The 17,082-nt window shown below is 32.0% G+C and overlaps 2 protein-coding genes across 6 annotated transcripts; one reads left to right on the forward strand and one right to left on the reverse strand.

Moving 5' to 3' along the window:
- Positions 1-1,761: 1,761 nt before the first annotated feature.
- On the forward strand, positions 1,762-10,448 carry LOC120249880 (protein Daple). 5 transcript variants are annotated; one of them, XM_039258568.1, is made up of 18 exons: positions 1,762-1,850; positions 2,274-2,336; positions 2,554-2,650; positions 2,735-2,843; positions 2,921-2,959; positions 3,584-3,667; positions 3,776-3,837; positions 4,209-4,311; positions 5,097-5,246; positions 5,745-5,813; positions 5,901-5,957; positions 6,040-6,303; positions 7,015-7,095; positions 7,329-7,439; positions 8,342-8,412; positions 9,264-9,446; positions 9,645-9,738; positions 10,020-10,448. In XM_039258568.1, exons 2-18 carry the CDS (start codon positions 2,276-2,278, stop codon positions 10,326-10,328), a joined length of 1,944 nt encoding a protein of 647 aa, XP_039114502.1. In that variant the 5' UTR covers positions 1,762-1,850; positions 2,274-2,275; the 3' UTR covers positions 10,329-10,448. The 5 variants fall into 5 exon arrangements, with proteins under 5 accessions (XP_039114502.1, XP_039114505.1, XP_039114504.1 ...); XM_039258571.1 differs by having other exon boundaries at positions 2,557-2,650; XM_039258570.1 differs by having other exon boundaries at positions 1,779-1,872.
- Positions 10,449-11,021: 573 nt separating this feature from the next.
- On the reverse strand, positions 11,022-12,390 carry LOC120283500 (LIM domain-containing protein WLIM1). Its single transcript, XM_039290196.1, has 5 exons — positions 12,050-12,390; positions 11,810-11,906; positions 11,669-11,712; positions 11,496-11,582; positions 11,022-11,412 (listed from the first exon to the last, which is right to left on the reverse strand). Exons 1-5 carry the CDS (start codon positions 12,185-12,187, stop codon positions 11,188-11,190), a joined length of 591 nt encoding a protein of 196 aa, XP_039146130.1. The 5' UTR covers positions 12,188-12,390; the 3' UTR covers positions 11,022-11,187.
- Positions 12,391-17,082: the final 4,692 nt, after the last annotated feature.

Below are 17,082 nucleotides of genomic sequence, written 5' to 3' on the forward strand. Positions count from 1 at the left end.
ACATACTTAATAAATTATAAAAACAAATTATTATTTTTGAAAAAAAAAAAATCTTAAATCATTGTTTTGGTTTTATTGAACAAAATTTTCATTTTTTTTTTGTGTGATGTTTAGAGATGCCGTTGGGAATTTTATTTTTCACAATTTCATAATAACACTCGTGTATGTGTGTGTATATGATCCGAAACGTAGGATTGCTTTAATTTTTCATTTTCTTGTATCTACATAGAAGATAGGAGAATATCTCATGTGCAATAACCGGATAGTAGTAACATTGTAATATATATATATATATTTCACAAAGGTGATAAGCACCAAATCAAAGGACATGCATGTACAAAGGTGTACCAGTTACTGTGGCTTAAATGACTTTCTAAAGATAAACCTCTCAATGACACTACACGTTAGTTACATCTGGACTAGTCCATGGTTTCTGTAACAATGTAATATATTTGAGAAGTTGTTTTAATTTTTTTTTTCTATAAGATAGTTAAATGTCAATAAAAACTTAACAAATGAAATTAAATACGTGAACAATATCAGAGAAGTTGTCCCTCTAGGGGCAGTTTGGTTCACGGTAATATGAAAATATTACCACTTGTTACGTGATAATTTTTTTTAGATTATCACGTTTGGATTAGTGGTAGTGGTAATATTGATAATAATTTGTGATTACCAATTTTGGAAAATTCCCAAGAAACTTGGTAATTCCATTATCACCAAAATAGGTGGTTATGTTGGATTACCAAGTGGGTGGTAATCTGAAATATTATTTTGGACAAATATGCCATTTGTTTAAAAATAATAACTTTCATACTTTATTCATTAGATTAAAAAATTAAATTTGAATAACATTATTTTGATAATATGTTAAATTTCGAAAATTTATTTTTTTTATCCAAAATTTTATTTTATTTTAAATTTAAGCTTGCACAAAATAATAGATATAAGTGTATTTTGAGATATTTAGAATATTACCAAATTAATTACTATGTAATATGAGCTTCCAACTAAACATGGTTATCATAAATTACCACAATATTTTTGAGCATATAACATTCCCGATCTCATTACCACGATAATCTCATTACGTAGTAATATATCATTACCGCGAATCAAACGACCCCTTAATAGGATGCATGGTGGATCCCAAAAAGTGAATATATCTCTCGCTCTCCATGCATTAATGTATTTTTCGTGTCTAAGAGTCTAGGCTCACTTGGGTCTCTTTCTCATTTTGGCCTGTTTTTTTGAGTGTCTTCATTTAACATAATTAAAACATTTATTCATATTTTATTTTATTTTATTTTCAACAATAGGGCGACAAACGCTTTTTCCTAAAACCTATAGTTCTATTCTCAGAAATTTTAAATAGTACCGTGAGTAATACCCGTGCCCTAAAAATAATGGGTGAACAATATTATTATAGTATTATAAGTATATGATTTCGATTATGCCTGCCCATTCATTGTCATGTGATAATTCATAGTACTACGTATTCATATTTATTTTTATTTAAATATTTTAAAAAAACCATTCGTCATAAAATATTATTTTAAATATCGTAATGACTATAACATTACATTTAAAACTATATTTCTGTTTAAAATTATTTTATAGTTTTTTTTTATAAAGATGAAAAACCTCAAATTTATTTATAGTAATTTATACCCTTTAATCATTCCATATCTTTGAATAATTAGGGAAATTTCATAAATTTTCAAGGGGTAATAAGTAAACCATCCCTTTATTCATTTCGTATACCCTCGAGCTCGGTATTGTTGCCTGCCTCTACGCTTCGATCAGAGAAACCGAGAGAGCGCGCGACGAGGATCTTCGTTGCCAGCGAGGTGAGGCGATTTACGATCTCTGGTATTTCTTCGATTTTCTCGATTTAATTTTGTTTTCTAGATCGAAATTCCCTATGGGAAACTATTCTTCCTCGAATTAGATCAGTGTTAGTTAGAAATTTCACCGTGTTTGCTGGAATTTTCTGAAGGCGCTATAAGAATCAACAATTGGGTTCCATTGTTTCTTAAAAATCACAAAAGTTGGGTTTTTTTTCAACTTCGATTAAGATTATTTGTGCCTTTAATGCATATCAGTGTTCGAAGAAGAATAGGAGTGATAATTTTTTTGGTGTAGTGAGTAAATAGTGCATCTCTGTAGGTTAAACTCTTTATTTTCATCTGTTTGTAGTTATTTTATGTTCATATTCTAATTTCCAGAGGAAGTGAAGAATGTTAAACTTTACCTTCCAATTTTTCTTGTAGAAATGGATGAAGGAAATAATGATATTGTCTCGTTGACACGCCAGATAGAACAACTTCAGCGTGGTATGCCCCTTAATTTTTTTGCTCACTATACTAAATTTCAACACCACAAACATTTACAAGCTCATGTATGTCAAACAAGTGATAACTTGCCTTAAACATTATAGGATTGGTTTTGACATGAGCCTCAAGTGTTTATCCCAGACTCTACATCACATTTGTAGTTAAAAACTGATTAAAGTATTCTGTATCCCTTTTCGTCATTAACTGCATTTGTCAGCAGAGCGGGACGAACTAAGGAAAGACATTGAGCAGTTATGTATGCAGCAAGCTGGTCCTGGCTATCTCGCTGTTGCCACTAGAATGCACTTCCAAAGGTGTGAAGTTGTGTAAAAAAATTTCAATCTTTAGTTGATTTTGTGATGGAAATATTTCCTTTGCTCAAACTAAACCTCTATCAGGACAGCTGGTTTGGAGCAGGAGATTGAGAGTTTGCAAAAGAAGTTGGCTGCAGGTACAAGAGATAAGCAGAACCTTCAAGAGGAGCTTTCTGAAGCTTATAGGATTAAGGTTTGCCTGCATCTTAAGCTTATTGTTTTCTTCTGTTGAAATAATTTTCAGATTATGTCTTCCTATTGATTTTGCAGAGCCAGCTGGCCGATTTGCATGGTGCAGAGGTTATAAAGGTATAAAATACCTTAGGAGTTATAAGTCTCTTTTGGCTAATTAGTTGAATTTTGAAGAGCACTTGTACACATTGGTGTACTGTGTTTTCCAGGTTATTAGATGATCTTCTATGCAATTAATTAATACAGTTGGCTGAATTTTCTTACAAAATCAAGTTGATTCTACTCCCTTTGTTTCCATATTACCTATCACATTTGAGCTTCACACAAATATTAAGACGATCATTAAATTTTTATCTTAAATTAAAAAAAAAATTATGATAAGACACTTTTACCTTTGTTAGAGTTATTTACTTCTATTAATGCACACATCTCTCTTTAAACGAGAAGAGCAAAATTGGAAAAAAAGATAATTATTGCTTATAGAACACTTAAAGATGACAAATAATTTGAATTTCTTTTTCCCCAAATGCAACTATTAATATGAAACGGAGGGAGTAGTTTACTTTTCTTGCATATATGGAATAGTTATAAACTTTTGGAAATATTACCATGATATATTTGGTGGATGATGACTTAGAATCATGGGCTATGCTGCATATAGATGGACCAGCTATAATTAATAGTAAAACTGTGCTTTTCCTGCATAACTGTCTGAATTTTAATTTTCTATTGGTGTTGCAGAATAAAGAAGCTGAGAAGCAGCTGAAATTCTTTCAAAGTAGTGTTGCTGCTGCATTTGCTGAGAGGGATCAGGCATTGATGGAGGTTTGAATATCACTAGTTCAAAGGAAACAAAATGAATGTAATTATATTAACATTCCAACTACCACCCTGATATTCTTGTTTGTTTGTTTGTTTGTTTCCTTCTTGCAGTCTGAGAAGGCAAAGGAACATGAGGAAGCAATGTTGCAAAAGCTAACCCATCTGGAAAATAGGTAATTAATTACTAGAATTAGAGTTCACAAAAACAAATTGCAACTTTTCTTCTGAAAACTTCCACAAAACCAAGGATGGCAGAAGCTTATTACATCTCCGTTTCTAGATTTGAGTAGCAAACATGCCTGGGTTAGTATAATTTCAAAGTTACATAATGCAGTGCTATTGTGATGAAACCATACCGCAGATTGTGAAACTTGTATTTTTCTTGTGAACATGGCCTATTATACATATTATTATACCATACAAATATAATATCCTGCTGAATATAAGTTTAGGTTGACTCATCTTGTATGACAAAAATGCCTTTTTTGAGTTTCAATAGATCTAGGCAACTTAGGTGTGACATGAAGTTCTTTCACCCTGACAGAGTAGAGGAATTGCATTCAGCATGCCTTGATGAGCAGACACTTAATTCCACCTTACAGTTGGAGCTAATGCAAATAAAAGAGCATAATGAGTACTTTGAGAAGGTAAACACAGCACTTTGGATCTGTATTGTTCTTGCATCTACCTTGACGTTCTAAAATAATACTCTTATTTTTCTTTGTGCATTTGCAAGTTTTTAATAGTTGTTGTTTGTTTTTCCAGAAGTTGGTAAAAATAACATATTATAGATGCTCGGCATATTTATCTTATTTTATATTGTTCCTTCTTTTTTACCCTTGGTGAGCTTACATCAGATTTCAAGCCATGCAGCTGTTATACAAGTTTGTAGCAAAAATGATCCTGGTCACCATTCATCTGCAAACCATTGTTCATTTCGACATGAGACTTTTTTTAGTGTTTTGACTTGCTCATAGCTACTGTTTCTATGCAATTCTAGTTGAATACTCCCAGCAGCCAGTTAACTGCCTTCACTGAACACCCTAGCTTTTGAAGTGCTGGAGTTTATTCGTAATGTTTCTTCTTGTTACTATATTGCCACTTCCTGATAATGAGTATAGGGGTGTTAGTTTTTTCTGGAAGCATGACCTATGAATGTTTGACTTTGTGATGTTGTAGGTTGATGCTTCTAGAGAACTTCACAGTTGTAAAACCTACTTTGAACAATTTATCCTAAATTTGTTTTGACAATTGTTCTTCTTTCACTTGAATAATGATCAGATAGAAATTATTTGTCTTTCTTAATAAAATAATTTCCATTCCTATCACCTTAATCAGCTTTTATGCTCTGGGATGCATTATGAATTTTGTTTGCTTCACTTCCTGGTTTCCTTTTATGTTTGCAGGGTTAATTTTGTTTTCTTCATTTCAGGTTGTGGATAAGTTCTTTGAGATCCATGAAAAAAATGCTGGGTTCAGTGCAGATAACACATGGAAAGAGAAATGTTTGTGCCTTTTAAATGATTCTTCAGACAAGTGGACTTTCAATGATGATAGCGAGAGCTTCTCTTTGAAGTACATTGTAAACTTAAAAGTCCCTATGTTGATCCTATGATACACATCTTATTTATTTATTTTGTGATCATACTTTTAGGATACCTAAGAATTTTTTCAACTATACTATCTTTTGAATTATGGAACCTTACTGTATGCTCCAATTCTTTTGATAAATCATGAAGTTGTTATTTTGTTTGTGCTTCCATTTGATAGACAAAGCCTTTTTAGACTCACTTAGTCTCAATCAGAAAATCCTTGAGGTGCGCTTCCTTTTCTTTTAGCAAAATAAAAATTTATGTGCCCTTCGTACCAGCTTTTCTTCCAGAAGAGAGAGATCCAGTTTTATATCAGTTTTGACCTAGTTGTTTAGTGAGTTTGTCACTGAGGTTTAAATGATAACCTCAGATACACTGATATATATGTTCATTTATTAATTTGTTTTTCTTATTTTCTTGAATTCTTCTGTGTGCAGTGTTTTCTGATATTTGACAACTTAGTATGAATGATATATTCCTACATGTAGGCCTCCTTAGAAGAAGAATTAGGGAAGCTTCGTAACTCAGTAGATAAGCTTCAGAGCAACATTCGAATGGTATGAAAAGTGAAGGCAAAAAATTACATGTTTATCTTTAGTTTGCATGATTTTGCTAATCCTAAATATTCAATCTTGGATGTTTAGGGGCTTGATATTGAACGCCATCTCAAAATAAAAGTGCAGTCACTTGAGAGAGCACAAGTAGGAGTCTGTTTCTCTGAGAATGTCACATGCCTGATCTATTTTACATTGTGTCATGCTCATTTATTGATTTCCAATGCAGATCGCTCTAGATGACATGATCCAGAATGGGCTATCAAGCTTGCGTGATTTTCAAAAACAACAGAGAATGGAAATAACAAAAATATTGGAAGGCGAAACATTACAATTGAAGACAATTCTTCTTGACATTCAGAATAAGTTTAGCCAAATTCATATGGAAAGAGAGTTAAAACTTGAAGCTCTTCAAAGTGAAAAAGTGTCTGAAGATACTGAATGCAGGGATGTACATATTACAAATGATCTTGATTCTGGTGTTTTAGCCGAGGTATATCTATTTTATGTCTGAAGCTTATCTGCCTGATCTACAGTAGGTTCCTCATTACAACCTTTCCCTTCTTTTTTTGGTGTATCTAATTGTCACTTTTCACATTCTTTTCAATTTAGCTTGTGTGCTTGTGGATGCATTCATGGAAATAAGGGTTTTCACAGTTTTTATATAACATTTGTCCAAATTAATTTTATCAGGTGATTGATCTATGTTGAAGTCATGTAAATGTAATCCTGTGCCATAAAACCTGTTGCAAGTTAACCATGGTAATTGTGGTACAAGAAATGTGGATATTTCATTTTATGACATCATATGATTAGGTTCTATATGTTGCTATGTTCTTTCTTTTCCCATTTCTGGTGATCAGATTTGCTGATTAAGAAAGGGAACTATATTGCGCATCATGATGTTTAGGCCCCCTTGCATTTGCTTGAAATTTTTAGCATATTATTTCTTCAACTCAAATTGGCAAATTGTGCTCACATGTTTGACTCCCACTTGGCCGAAATATCTCTTATTATTGACATCATGACAATAGATGAAATTTACATGATTGAATAAGAATGATTTCACTCTACTAGTCTTTGAAAAGTTTACTGTTATCTTCTTCATAAATTCCTTTTTCTTATTTTAAAAATTGTAGACTCTTATGGTTATTTTGTCTTGTTCTGCCCATTACCTTAGATTCTCATTTTCCACTTTTGGCAGAAAAATGACCCTCCTGTGGCGAGCAGCACCAACAAAATACCTGATGCATCAGATGCCCTCTCACAAGCATTGCAAGAGAAGGTTTTGTTTCAGCTTTTGCATTTTATTTGGTGTTTTCAACAAATGCAGATGAATGACTAATTGCTGGTTGCCATAGACCATTCTAGTTTATTTTTTTAATCTATGATTAATTGTCTATTCACATTTCTAATTTTTCTTGAATTTGCTAATCATTTTGCCAGTTTGCATGCATGGTTCGTTGGTTGAATGTCTTTGATCATTCTAGATTATTGTTTACTGTGTGTCATGTTTAGGTTGCTGCACTATTGCTTTTGTCACAACAAGAAGAAAGACATTTATTTGAGGGGGATGTTAATAAAGCTCTTCTTAAAAAGGTGGAGGAACTTCAAAGAAATTTATCTCAGGTAAGTTCTGAAACAAAATGTTTGCTATGCGTTTTTCTTTCGTGAGTGATCATGTCTCTGTTTTCATGGAGTTTGGGCCTAAGACCGTCTCAGGTAAAGTTTGAGAACAAAATGCTTGCTTTGCGTTTTCATTTAAAGTGATCATCACTCTGTTGTCATGGAGTTTGAGGCTAGGGCTATATTCTGACAGCATAAACATGCTAGAGATGTTGGTTTTACCCTGAACATTTGTAGTACCGGACACTATATTGATTTTGATCTCCGTCGAGTGTCTAATTTTACATGTGGTTATGTAGAAGTACTGAAAAAGAAATGCAATAGGAGAAATAATTTTAAATGGATTGTTCTGCTTATTCTATTCTATACTCACAGGGAATGTTTGGTCGGGATATGAGAGTATGTGGTTAAAGGAATCTTTTTCAAACACTGGGTTGGATTTTCAAACACTGGGTTGGAGGGCAGAGTTCTACTTGAGCTAACCAAAGTTTGACTTAATTAATACTAACAAAAATTTAATATTTTACAACTAAAAATGTTTTTTCTAAATACAAATATTTTTAATAATATTAATAATTTTTAAAATTTAATTATTAAATAAATTTGTTTAATTAAATTTTTATAAAATAGTTGAATAGTACTTATCCAACCTTGTTTGGTTGGGGGAATAGTTATCCCCAAACCAAACAAGGTGTGAAAGTGCTCCATAGTACTTTGTGTGAATTCTTGATATTTTTCTGCTTGCGTGTTCTAGTGTTGCTTATTTGATTTGCAATTCTTGAAGTTCATTTTAATTGGAGGTGGAATGCATCTATAAAATAATCTAGTTTCTGTTACTGATAGCCCTAGCTAATTTATCGCAATTTTTGATCTACTAATTCTTCGTAGTTCATCATTTGGCTTAGGTGACAAATGAAAAGGTGAATGCTCTTATGGAGTTGGCGCAATTGAAAAGAGAGTATCAACTATTGCAAGAGTATGTTTCTTGTTGTGTTACTGAAAATGAAGAAATATGTGCTTACCTTTTTGTGATGCAGTTTATCTTAGGTCACACCACTCATCATTTATTGAATGTTAATATATTATAAATGCAGTATCAATGCTTAGATATTATTGAAGCTTTGAACTGAGCAAAGTCATCTCTATAATGCACATCTTGTTAATTGATCAAATAAGTTTATTCATTTGAAGAAGGAAATTAACTTCATAATGTAATGACTAGAAAAAGTATAGTCAATTGACAATTTTAGTTTGTTATTCTTTAAGCTTTTTGTTGCTGCTGCCACCTTCTGCTCTATGCTTAACTTGATTTTTAATTCATATGAATCGTCTAACCTATGGCTGTCAAGTATACTAAAGCTTCAATAATAATAAAATGCCATCATAAGTCACATGGGCCATGTAGATATTATTTTGTGGGATTTAAGTCTAGTTAAAATGGAAAAGCTCAATCTTCTTGCAGTGGCATGCATTGGGCCTGCAGAAATATTTGTAAAATGTCTAAAATCTTCTTTTGGTATCTCATATAATCCTCATGGCTTTGGTTTCGAGTTCTTTTCCCTTGAGCTCTTTCTTTCCTTTAGTTAAAACAAATTCTGTAGTTAGCTTTGAATTAATCTTCTTGTTGTCCATGATTACACATTATAATCTTTTAAGGATCATATATTACATCTTTTCTTCAGTCACATTGTTTCCAAGTAAATGTTCTTGCAATAAGTGGTCTCTCTATTGTGTAATGATTGATGGATAATGCTTCTTTTGAGCTTTTGGCATAACAGATCTTTTGTTATCTTACTAAATTAATCTTTATTTTACACTCTGCTTCAGAAATAGCATCATTTCTGAGAAAGGAACTGTGGCCCATGAACAAGGGACACTAAAAAATCTGTTGAAGAGAACTTACTTAAAGCACTGGGTTGGAAAAGGTTCAAGTGAACATGAAAATGAGTTTCACCAAGGAACTACGGAAAGCAGCTCTGTCAACAGAAAGATCTCCATGGATCTTGCAAGGTTCATTCAGATTCTCTTCTTATTTTACGTACAATTGTCTGACCTCATTGTCACCCTCATGTTCGTAATGTTGCATAAGATGTCGGCATGAAAACAAACTCCTCTTCCTTCCTATTTTTCTCTGGCATTAGCTCTCAAATTTTACCTTTATATCTAATTATCACTATGAAATTCCTAACCTCAAGTCAATTGAATCAGGCTTAAAATCGAAAATGCCGCCCTTCAGGAGAGCTTGGCAAATATGGAGCGTCTTACTTCTTCAATTCGCAAGCTTCATGTTTCGCTCCTCAAGGTCGGCTCTTCACCATCAGTTTAGCTTGAAACTTATGAATTTAGCAAACATGACAAAGTATCTTGCAATTCTCTTAGTTATTCAGCAGAAAATGATGTCGTCTTACAATATTCAGACCACAATTAAAAATAGCTATTCAAATTCTCGTTATTATGAAGACAAACAATTCTGTTCATGTGGTTCTCTCAATAAATGGTTCAGAATTTACATCAGTTTCCACTATTCGGCGACCTCTAGTAATCTGAAAGCATGGTTGATCGAATTTCTTTTCTACATTGCAGGCAAAAGATGACGTGAAGTCAGGCAGCCCTGTAGAAAATATCATCAAAACACTGGAAAGTGTACTTGTAGAGGCGAACAATATGAAGACGGCTATTGGCAGTTCTCTTCCGGTCAGCTGGTCTGCCGATGTTGATGCTTCCATTATCTACGCAAACCTTTATGAGCCAACTGGCTCACCGGAGACACCTAAGAATAACAAAGCTGACCCTGTTTCCGTGGCTGGATTCGAAATGGTCGAGCTCTTGATACTTGCTGTTCTGTTGCAAAAGGAGACCTTAATGGGTATATCTGAAAATCCACATATCTGATAATGTGATAAAAATATCTTGATGAAATTGTAATTATTTGGAGTGTGAAGCTGAATACTTGATTTTCATGTAGCTATGAATATGAATATGGCTCTTCAATTAACATGTGATATTTTCGTATCTTGGGTCCATTCCCAGCTGTGCTGCATGTGCAAGCAATGAAACTTATTGGAAGGTATGCCTGCTTGTTTTGTACTGTAGGGATTCCCTTTCATTAGTGTTTTTGCATTCATATATATATATATATATATATATTAATTTTTTGCTCAAGAAGAAGGAAGTAGGTGGATAAATCATATTTATTAAAAAAAAAGAAGAAAAATAAAGTATAAAACTAAAGAGAAACTTAACTGAATGAAAGTGCAAAATACAAGAGAAATAAAAAACTAATAAGCAATGATGAGTCCACTAGAGGTGAAGAAAATACTGGATGACTCTGGAGAAGACATTAACTTAAAAATAAATAATGTCTATAACATTGGACACCTCTTTCGTCGCAAAACTTTAGATTTTTTTTTTCCGTTAAAAAGGAATTGTATTTTTATTTGACCTTTCAAATTTATCCAAAGACCATGCAAGGGGTAAAGGTGCAATTTTCTTTTTTCTTTTTTTCTTGAAAGTCCACAAGATTATCAAATATTCTTGAAAAATCAAATTAATTAAATGAATCATATTCAAAATGGTGAATATGAATGGAAAAGAAAATCAAACTCATCATAACTTCCATGGAAAAATAAGTTTTACATGCATATAACATAATAAAACTCAAAATATAGCTAAAAAAAAAAAGTACAACATGCTTGATAAATGAAATCACATCTTGGTAGACAAAATACATGAAAAAAATCAAAATCATTTATCAAGCTTCCAGACTTGCTGCTGTTGCTGTTTCTGCAACACTAATCTTCTCATTTTCACCACCTTCAAGTTGGCTATAATTCCCTTTTTCCTTAATGAGTTGAATGTGATGGTGTTTGCAATATAACCTCCCTTCATGAGCAATGTAATTTGAAGGACTAATTACACAACCTCCATGGCTACACTTGAAGCAACTCTTGTGATAACAAGTCCCATTTACAGTAACCTATCAATACAATGAACTCAATTTCAATTGAAGATCACATGTTAATAAAATTTTCAAATTATTATTAGTGTTTTTTGTTTTACCCTTTCAATTGGATAAACTGTCTTCTTGCATCCCACACACTTCTCTCTTGTACCGGCAAATGAGCTTGATACTTTAGCAGCTATATTCTATATATATGTATATATAAACAGAAATGAAAATCAAATTGATGTTCATGTTGAATCATATAATTCATTGAAAATCTTAAAATTACCTCGTTTTCAATATGCCTCTCAGGTTTAACAACTTTCGGTGTGCCTGAAACATTATACACATTAGTAAATTATCTTTATATATATTTCATGATATTAAAACTAAAAGTTTCAATGTAGATTGAATGAATTATAAAATTTACCTTCAAAACTCTTGTCCAGACTACCAGTTCTCTTAAATAGCTGATCAAAGTGAGGCCTGCAGTAAAGAACCCCTTCAAAAGAGTTGTAGTTTCCAAGCTGCAAAAAAACATCAAAATCAAACAGAGAATTATTGAATATATTCACAGATCTATCAATCAGAAACTCAAATCACATAATATAAAAAATACATACAAAAGTAACCAACAAATAAATAAATAATTTCACAGAGATGGGAAAACCTTGAGAGTGCCTTTGCAATGGTGGCAACGAAAGCAAGCCTTATGATAAACACGGTTGTCAGCAGTGAGCTTGTCAACCAAATAAACAGTCTTAGTACATGCAGTGCATTTCTGTGTAGTGCCTGCAAATGTAGCCATTCTTTGAGAGAGATAAAGAAGAAGATGATGATGATGATGATGATGATGATGATGAAGAGAAAGATAAGAAAGGGAAAGAGAGGAGATGAATGGAGAGGAATGGCTAGCTTCTCCTATCCCTTTCTTCTCTTCAACAACTTCTCTATCTCTCTCTCTGTTTTAGATTGGTACCACCACCACCACCTTGGTTGTTGTCTATATATTAAATGGCAAATGGATGTGGGGTTGTTCTTTCTTTGTGTGTATAATAAACTCGTACTCTATCTTTATCAAGTGTGTAAGAAAAGAAAAGAAAAAGAAAACAAGGGAGGAATTGGGCAGGGCCAGCTAAGAATGTGGGGATTATCAGAGGACAGGAAGGCAAGAAGAGAAAAAGAGGTTGGCATGAGGTTGCTCTTTTGTGGGGTTGGTTTGTTGTAGATTTTTGCGGAGAATTCAAGCAAAACTAGCAAGATTTAGAAAACAAATATTAGAGGAAATAATAATCCATTTAAGGTTATAACTTGAGATAATAATTTGTATATATATACAAACTGCCAATGATTTTTTGATTTATTAGTATTTAATCTCCTGTTTAAGGGATTTATATTATTATTAAAAAAAATGGTAGATTAAGATCTTAGTTTACATAGAATGAGGGCATATATATGGGAATTGAGCTATTAATGCAATGTTTAACTTCAGTTATCGATCTTGTTAAAAATATATATATACACATCTTTGAATACGGTTGTTTTTAGTTATTCACAAACAATATCACATTTTTTTTTGGTTAAATAACTTGGAAAAATAAACCATTATCGCAATAAAGAGTTGGTATTTATTTTCTTCTAAATTAAATTTGATGGTTCGGCATGCGTTCGGTTTTTTTTTAAAAATATATATATATATATAAATCAATTCTTTTTTCATCCAGGTGGATCAAGTGGCATACTCTGATATACTGTTGACTTTTACATCAGCCTATTATTCATATATATTTTTATTGTATTTACATCACTGAAACAGTAATTTATATCTATTTTTATCACAATAAAAAAAATTAAAAACAAAGATCGATGATAACAATTCTTGCTTAGGACACATGCACCCAACGGTACGATAAGTGAGCTGGTGAGTCTTTTGGATCTAGCCCCCTTTGGGATCGATCCTGATATCCAGGCTGTTAGAACACGGCTACGTGAATCCTTTGATAATCGGGGGATAGCAAATGGTGGAATCTTGCAGGAAATAGTAAATTTACAGTGAAATCTTTTTATAATTTCCTGACAGATGGGGGGCTTCGGTGTCCTATCGCGCGATTTTTTTGGCGTAAACTCAGCCCCAAAAAGATTTCGGTGTTCAATTGGCTGGCCTGGCAAGATAAGATCCTCTCTCTTGAAAATTTAGAAAAGCGTAGATGCAATAAGCTTCCAACTACTACTTGTGTGTTGTGTCATGCCGGAATGGAATCAGTGGATCATCTATTCATGAAGTGTCCGTTCACGAAGCAGGTGTGGAGGCACTATGTGGAGATACTGCATATCCCAGAACCTCCTGTTTCTATGCAGTTGATTTGGGGTCCCCGGAGAGCTATTGTTAGACCGACTTGTAGGGACATGGGAGACTTAGTGGTCAAAGCAATTGTGTGGAATATTTGGATTGCTAGAAATGATTGCATTTTTCACGCTATTTGTCTGTCTGCTCATGCTCTTACAAGGAAAATTGATTTCATGCTTTTATCGTAGTTCTCTACAGCTACTGAGGGTGCTAGAGCGAAATTGGTGGAGCCCTGTGAAGCCATCCGCAGGTGTCTCGACTTTGTGGACCCTCAGGGGGAGGAGATTGGAGGGGGCTTCCCCTCTAACGAGTCTGGAGGAGATGTTCCTTCGGAGGAGACACAGATTCAGCCCACGGTGTAGTTGTCCCAAGATCTCCAAGCGCTATTTGTGTTGTGGCGGCCTGTGTGTCGTTTGTTTTATTTTGTGCTTGTTCCATGGGTTTCTTGTTCTTTTGTCACCACAGCTTGTGGTAGCTTTGTAGTCCTGTTTTTGCTCCGGATTTCTGTGTGGAGCTTTGTGGGTGTTTGTGCTGGTTTTTTTTTTTTTAATTAAAGTGGTTTATCCACCTTTTCAAAAAAAAAAATAAATAAATAATTCTTGCTTATGTAAATATTAGGATTTATTTGGTTGAGTACATGTGGAGTTGCAAAATAACCCTACTTAAATGATATCTGTGGAAATTTGAATTTGGAATAAATATGGGCCATAGATTAGATTAGAATAACTGCAACTCACCTAAACACAAATGACAGATGATTTTTTCTTTTTTTTTTTCATATATATATATATATATATATATAACATGCTATTGCATGTTCATGACTTCAGTTTGCTATTGGGTGGTCAAAATTATAGAGGTAGCCTTTTTCATTTATGGGAACAATATAATCATCAGCATCCAAAACTTGAATTATTGTACCAAAACCATGGACAAAACTATACTTTATTCTTTCTCTCCATGTTCCCTTGTATCTACCTTACCAAAAATTTCCTTTCTTAATCACACTTTTTATATATTGTATTAATCTGCCATATGCATGTCACCCATCCCTGATTGATCTTAAGATTAATGGCAAGATTTTATCAATAATAATAATTTAATTTTTATATATACACACACATAGAGTGACTTGTCTTTTTATAATGTTTATAGATTTCAAATTTAGAAACGTCTTGTAATACCGTTGGATTTACATTCAATAGCTACCTTCATTCTATGCACATTACCAAATAATGATAAACAGTATCCAATAATAATTATGTTTATTAAACAATAGTAATTTTACACGGTCTTTTTTTTTATAAATAATAGCTTTTAAATTATTATTTAATGACTATCATAAAATATTTTTAAATAACAGTAACTCTAAAAATTGTCATAGTTGATGTCTACCCGTGTGTGTAAATGAAAAGAAGGGGCGACCATAGATATCTATGGTGAAAAAAATCAATGATGAGTTGATAAATTGATGATGTATTGAACAACAGAGCATTATATATGTAGGCCATCACATGGACAATGGCGCATGCATCCTCATCTAACTTCATTTTTGGCGTCAGACTAGCACTATATTTCTCTTTGTTTTGTTCTTAAAATTTGAATAATTGCATTCATTAAAGCACTCTACTTTGTTGGTTGGTTTCCCTTCAGTTCTACTCTTTGCCATTATCTGTGAGCTTCTTCACATTCAACAATTGGTAATGAAAATGGAGAAGCTGAAACTTGAGAATTTATTTTATATTAGTTTAAAAATATTAAAATTATGAAACATTACCAATTCTTTATGTGATATATGTAACATATTTTGTATTTTTATTTTATAACTTAATAATTTTATATTTTCAGATTTAAATCATACATGTATATATGTACATGATCTTTCTCAATAGTCACACTAGTTTTGTTATTAATTTTGATATTATTTATTTATTATTGTACATAAGGGAGTTAAAAGAGCTAAAAAAACTATAAAAGCAACTAAATTGCTGAAATTGAACTAAAAAAAATCATTCATAGTATGTAGTGATCTCTATGAACCAATGCAGAAATCACATGTAAATCTTTATGAAAAAAATTACACCATAAATCTAGAAATAGAGTTAAAATATAATTAAAAGTCATTTATTTACATGTATAAATTAAAGATGATTATTTCTTGGTTGTATTTGGTTAGTTCTACTGTATAGTTTTATTTAGTTTAATAGAAGTGGTTTATTCAATTTTTTTTTTTTAATAATTATAATAATATTGATGGGAAGGAAATAATGTTTATATGAAGATTAAAATGCATTTTATTTTGATTTGATTTGATTTGAGTTGAGTTGAGTTAATTTGATGTGCCACATTAGTGACAAATAGTTAAAAAAAAAAACTTAAAAAAACCATAGTGGTGGCACATCACAATAAACTTTTGATTTATTATCATTTTCCTGAGGTCCACATATGGCCATCTTGCTAAGTAATTGGATCTCTAAGTCTATGAGTTTTGTCACCATTGCATGAGATTTTGGTGGGTGTGTTGGGTGTAGTGTAGCAATGTGAGATGCTTTTCTTTTGACAAATACCACCCACCTTCACACTATTTATTTGTGTAAGTTAATAATAACTAACAAGAAAATTTTGTATAAGTTTTAGTGGGAGTTGGCATGCCAATCCAATATAATTTTATAAAATCCTTTGGAGTTGGTTTGGTGGCAAGTCATGATGTACTTTGTCTTTCATCAAATTAGGAAGATTATAAAGTAAATGATTTTCAACTGAATTAAATATTTATAATTAATGTGTTCTTTGAATTCAGAACCTGAATTATTTTGATGAAGAGACCCATATGATATATTTTTTTTAAAATTTGATTTTAAATTTTATTCCTAGATCGAAATTGATTTAAATAGACAAAAGTTCTTCAGTTTAATTACCTAATAATCTGTTTTAATATAAGTTTGATATATTTTTTTAAAATTGTGGATAAACTATAAATAAGCACATTTACTTTTTTTTTTATTTAAAAATTTATATATAATTAGATTAATTAGATTATTTTTATTTAACATAACAAAAAAAAAGAATAGGTGTTATTATTATTATTATTATTATTATTATTATTATTATTGTCTCTTAGAATTGCATGTGAGAGGTATCTAAGAAATGAATGATGATTCATGGCCACTATTAAAATTTTAGAGTTTTTTTATTTTTAATTATATATATATTTATATATATATTTTTGTAAATGATGAGGTTTTCAAACCCAGACAAAAAATAGATCTACATATACATTCTCGTTAAGTCATAACAAAATGACTTTACAAACACAGACAAAGAATAGATCTACATATACATTCTCGTAAGTCATA

The sequence above is a fragment of the Dioscorea cayenensis genome, chromosome 19, assembly GCF_009730915.1.
Source record: "Dioscorea cayenensis subsp. rotundata cultivar TDr96_F1 chromosome 19, TDr96_F1_v2_PseudoChromosome.rev07_lg8_w22 25.fasta, whole genome shotgun sequence".
Classification (NCBI taxonomy): Eukaryota; Viridiplantae; Streptophyta; class Magnoliopsida; order Dioscoreales; family Dioscoreaceae; genus Dioscorea; species Dioscorea cayenensis.

What these genes read in the sequence shown, in the direction of transcription:
- LOC120249880 (XM_039258568.1), top strand. Translation starts at nt 2,276, where the DNA reads ATGGATGAAGGAAATAATGATATTGTCTCGTTGACACGCCAGATAGAA. An exon ending in AGTCACTTGAGAGAGCACAA is followed by an intron (nt 5,958 to 6,039) that starts GTAGGAGTCTGT and finishes TTTCCAATGCAG; the next exon opens with ATCGCTCTAGATGACATGAT. An exon ending in CACAAGCATTGCAAGAGAAG is followed by an intron (nt 7,096 to 7,328) that starts GTTTTGTTTCAG and finishes TGTCATGTTTAG; the next exon opens with GTTGCTGCACTATTGCTTTT.
- LOC120283500 (XM_039290196.1), bottom strand. Translation starts at nt 12,187, where the DNA reads ATGGCTACATTTGCAGGCACTACACAGAAATGCACTGCATGTACTAAG. An exon ending in ATTGCAAAGGCACTCTCAAG is followed by an intron (nt 11,907 to 12,049) that starts GTTTTCCCATCT and finishes GTTTTTTTGCAG; the next exon opens with CTTGGAAACTACAACTCTTT. An exon ending in TCTGGACAAGAGTTTTGAAG is followed by an intron (nt 11,713 to 11,809) that starts GTAAATTTTATA and finishes ATAATGTTTCAG; the next exon opens with GCACACCGAAAGTTGTTAAA.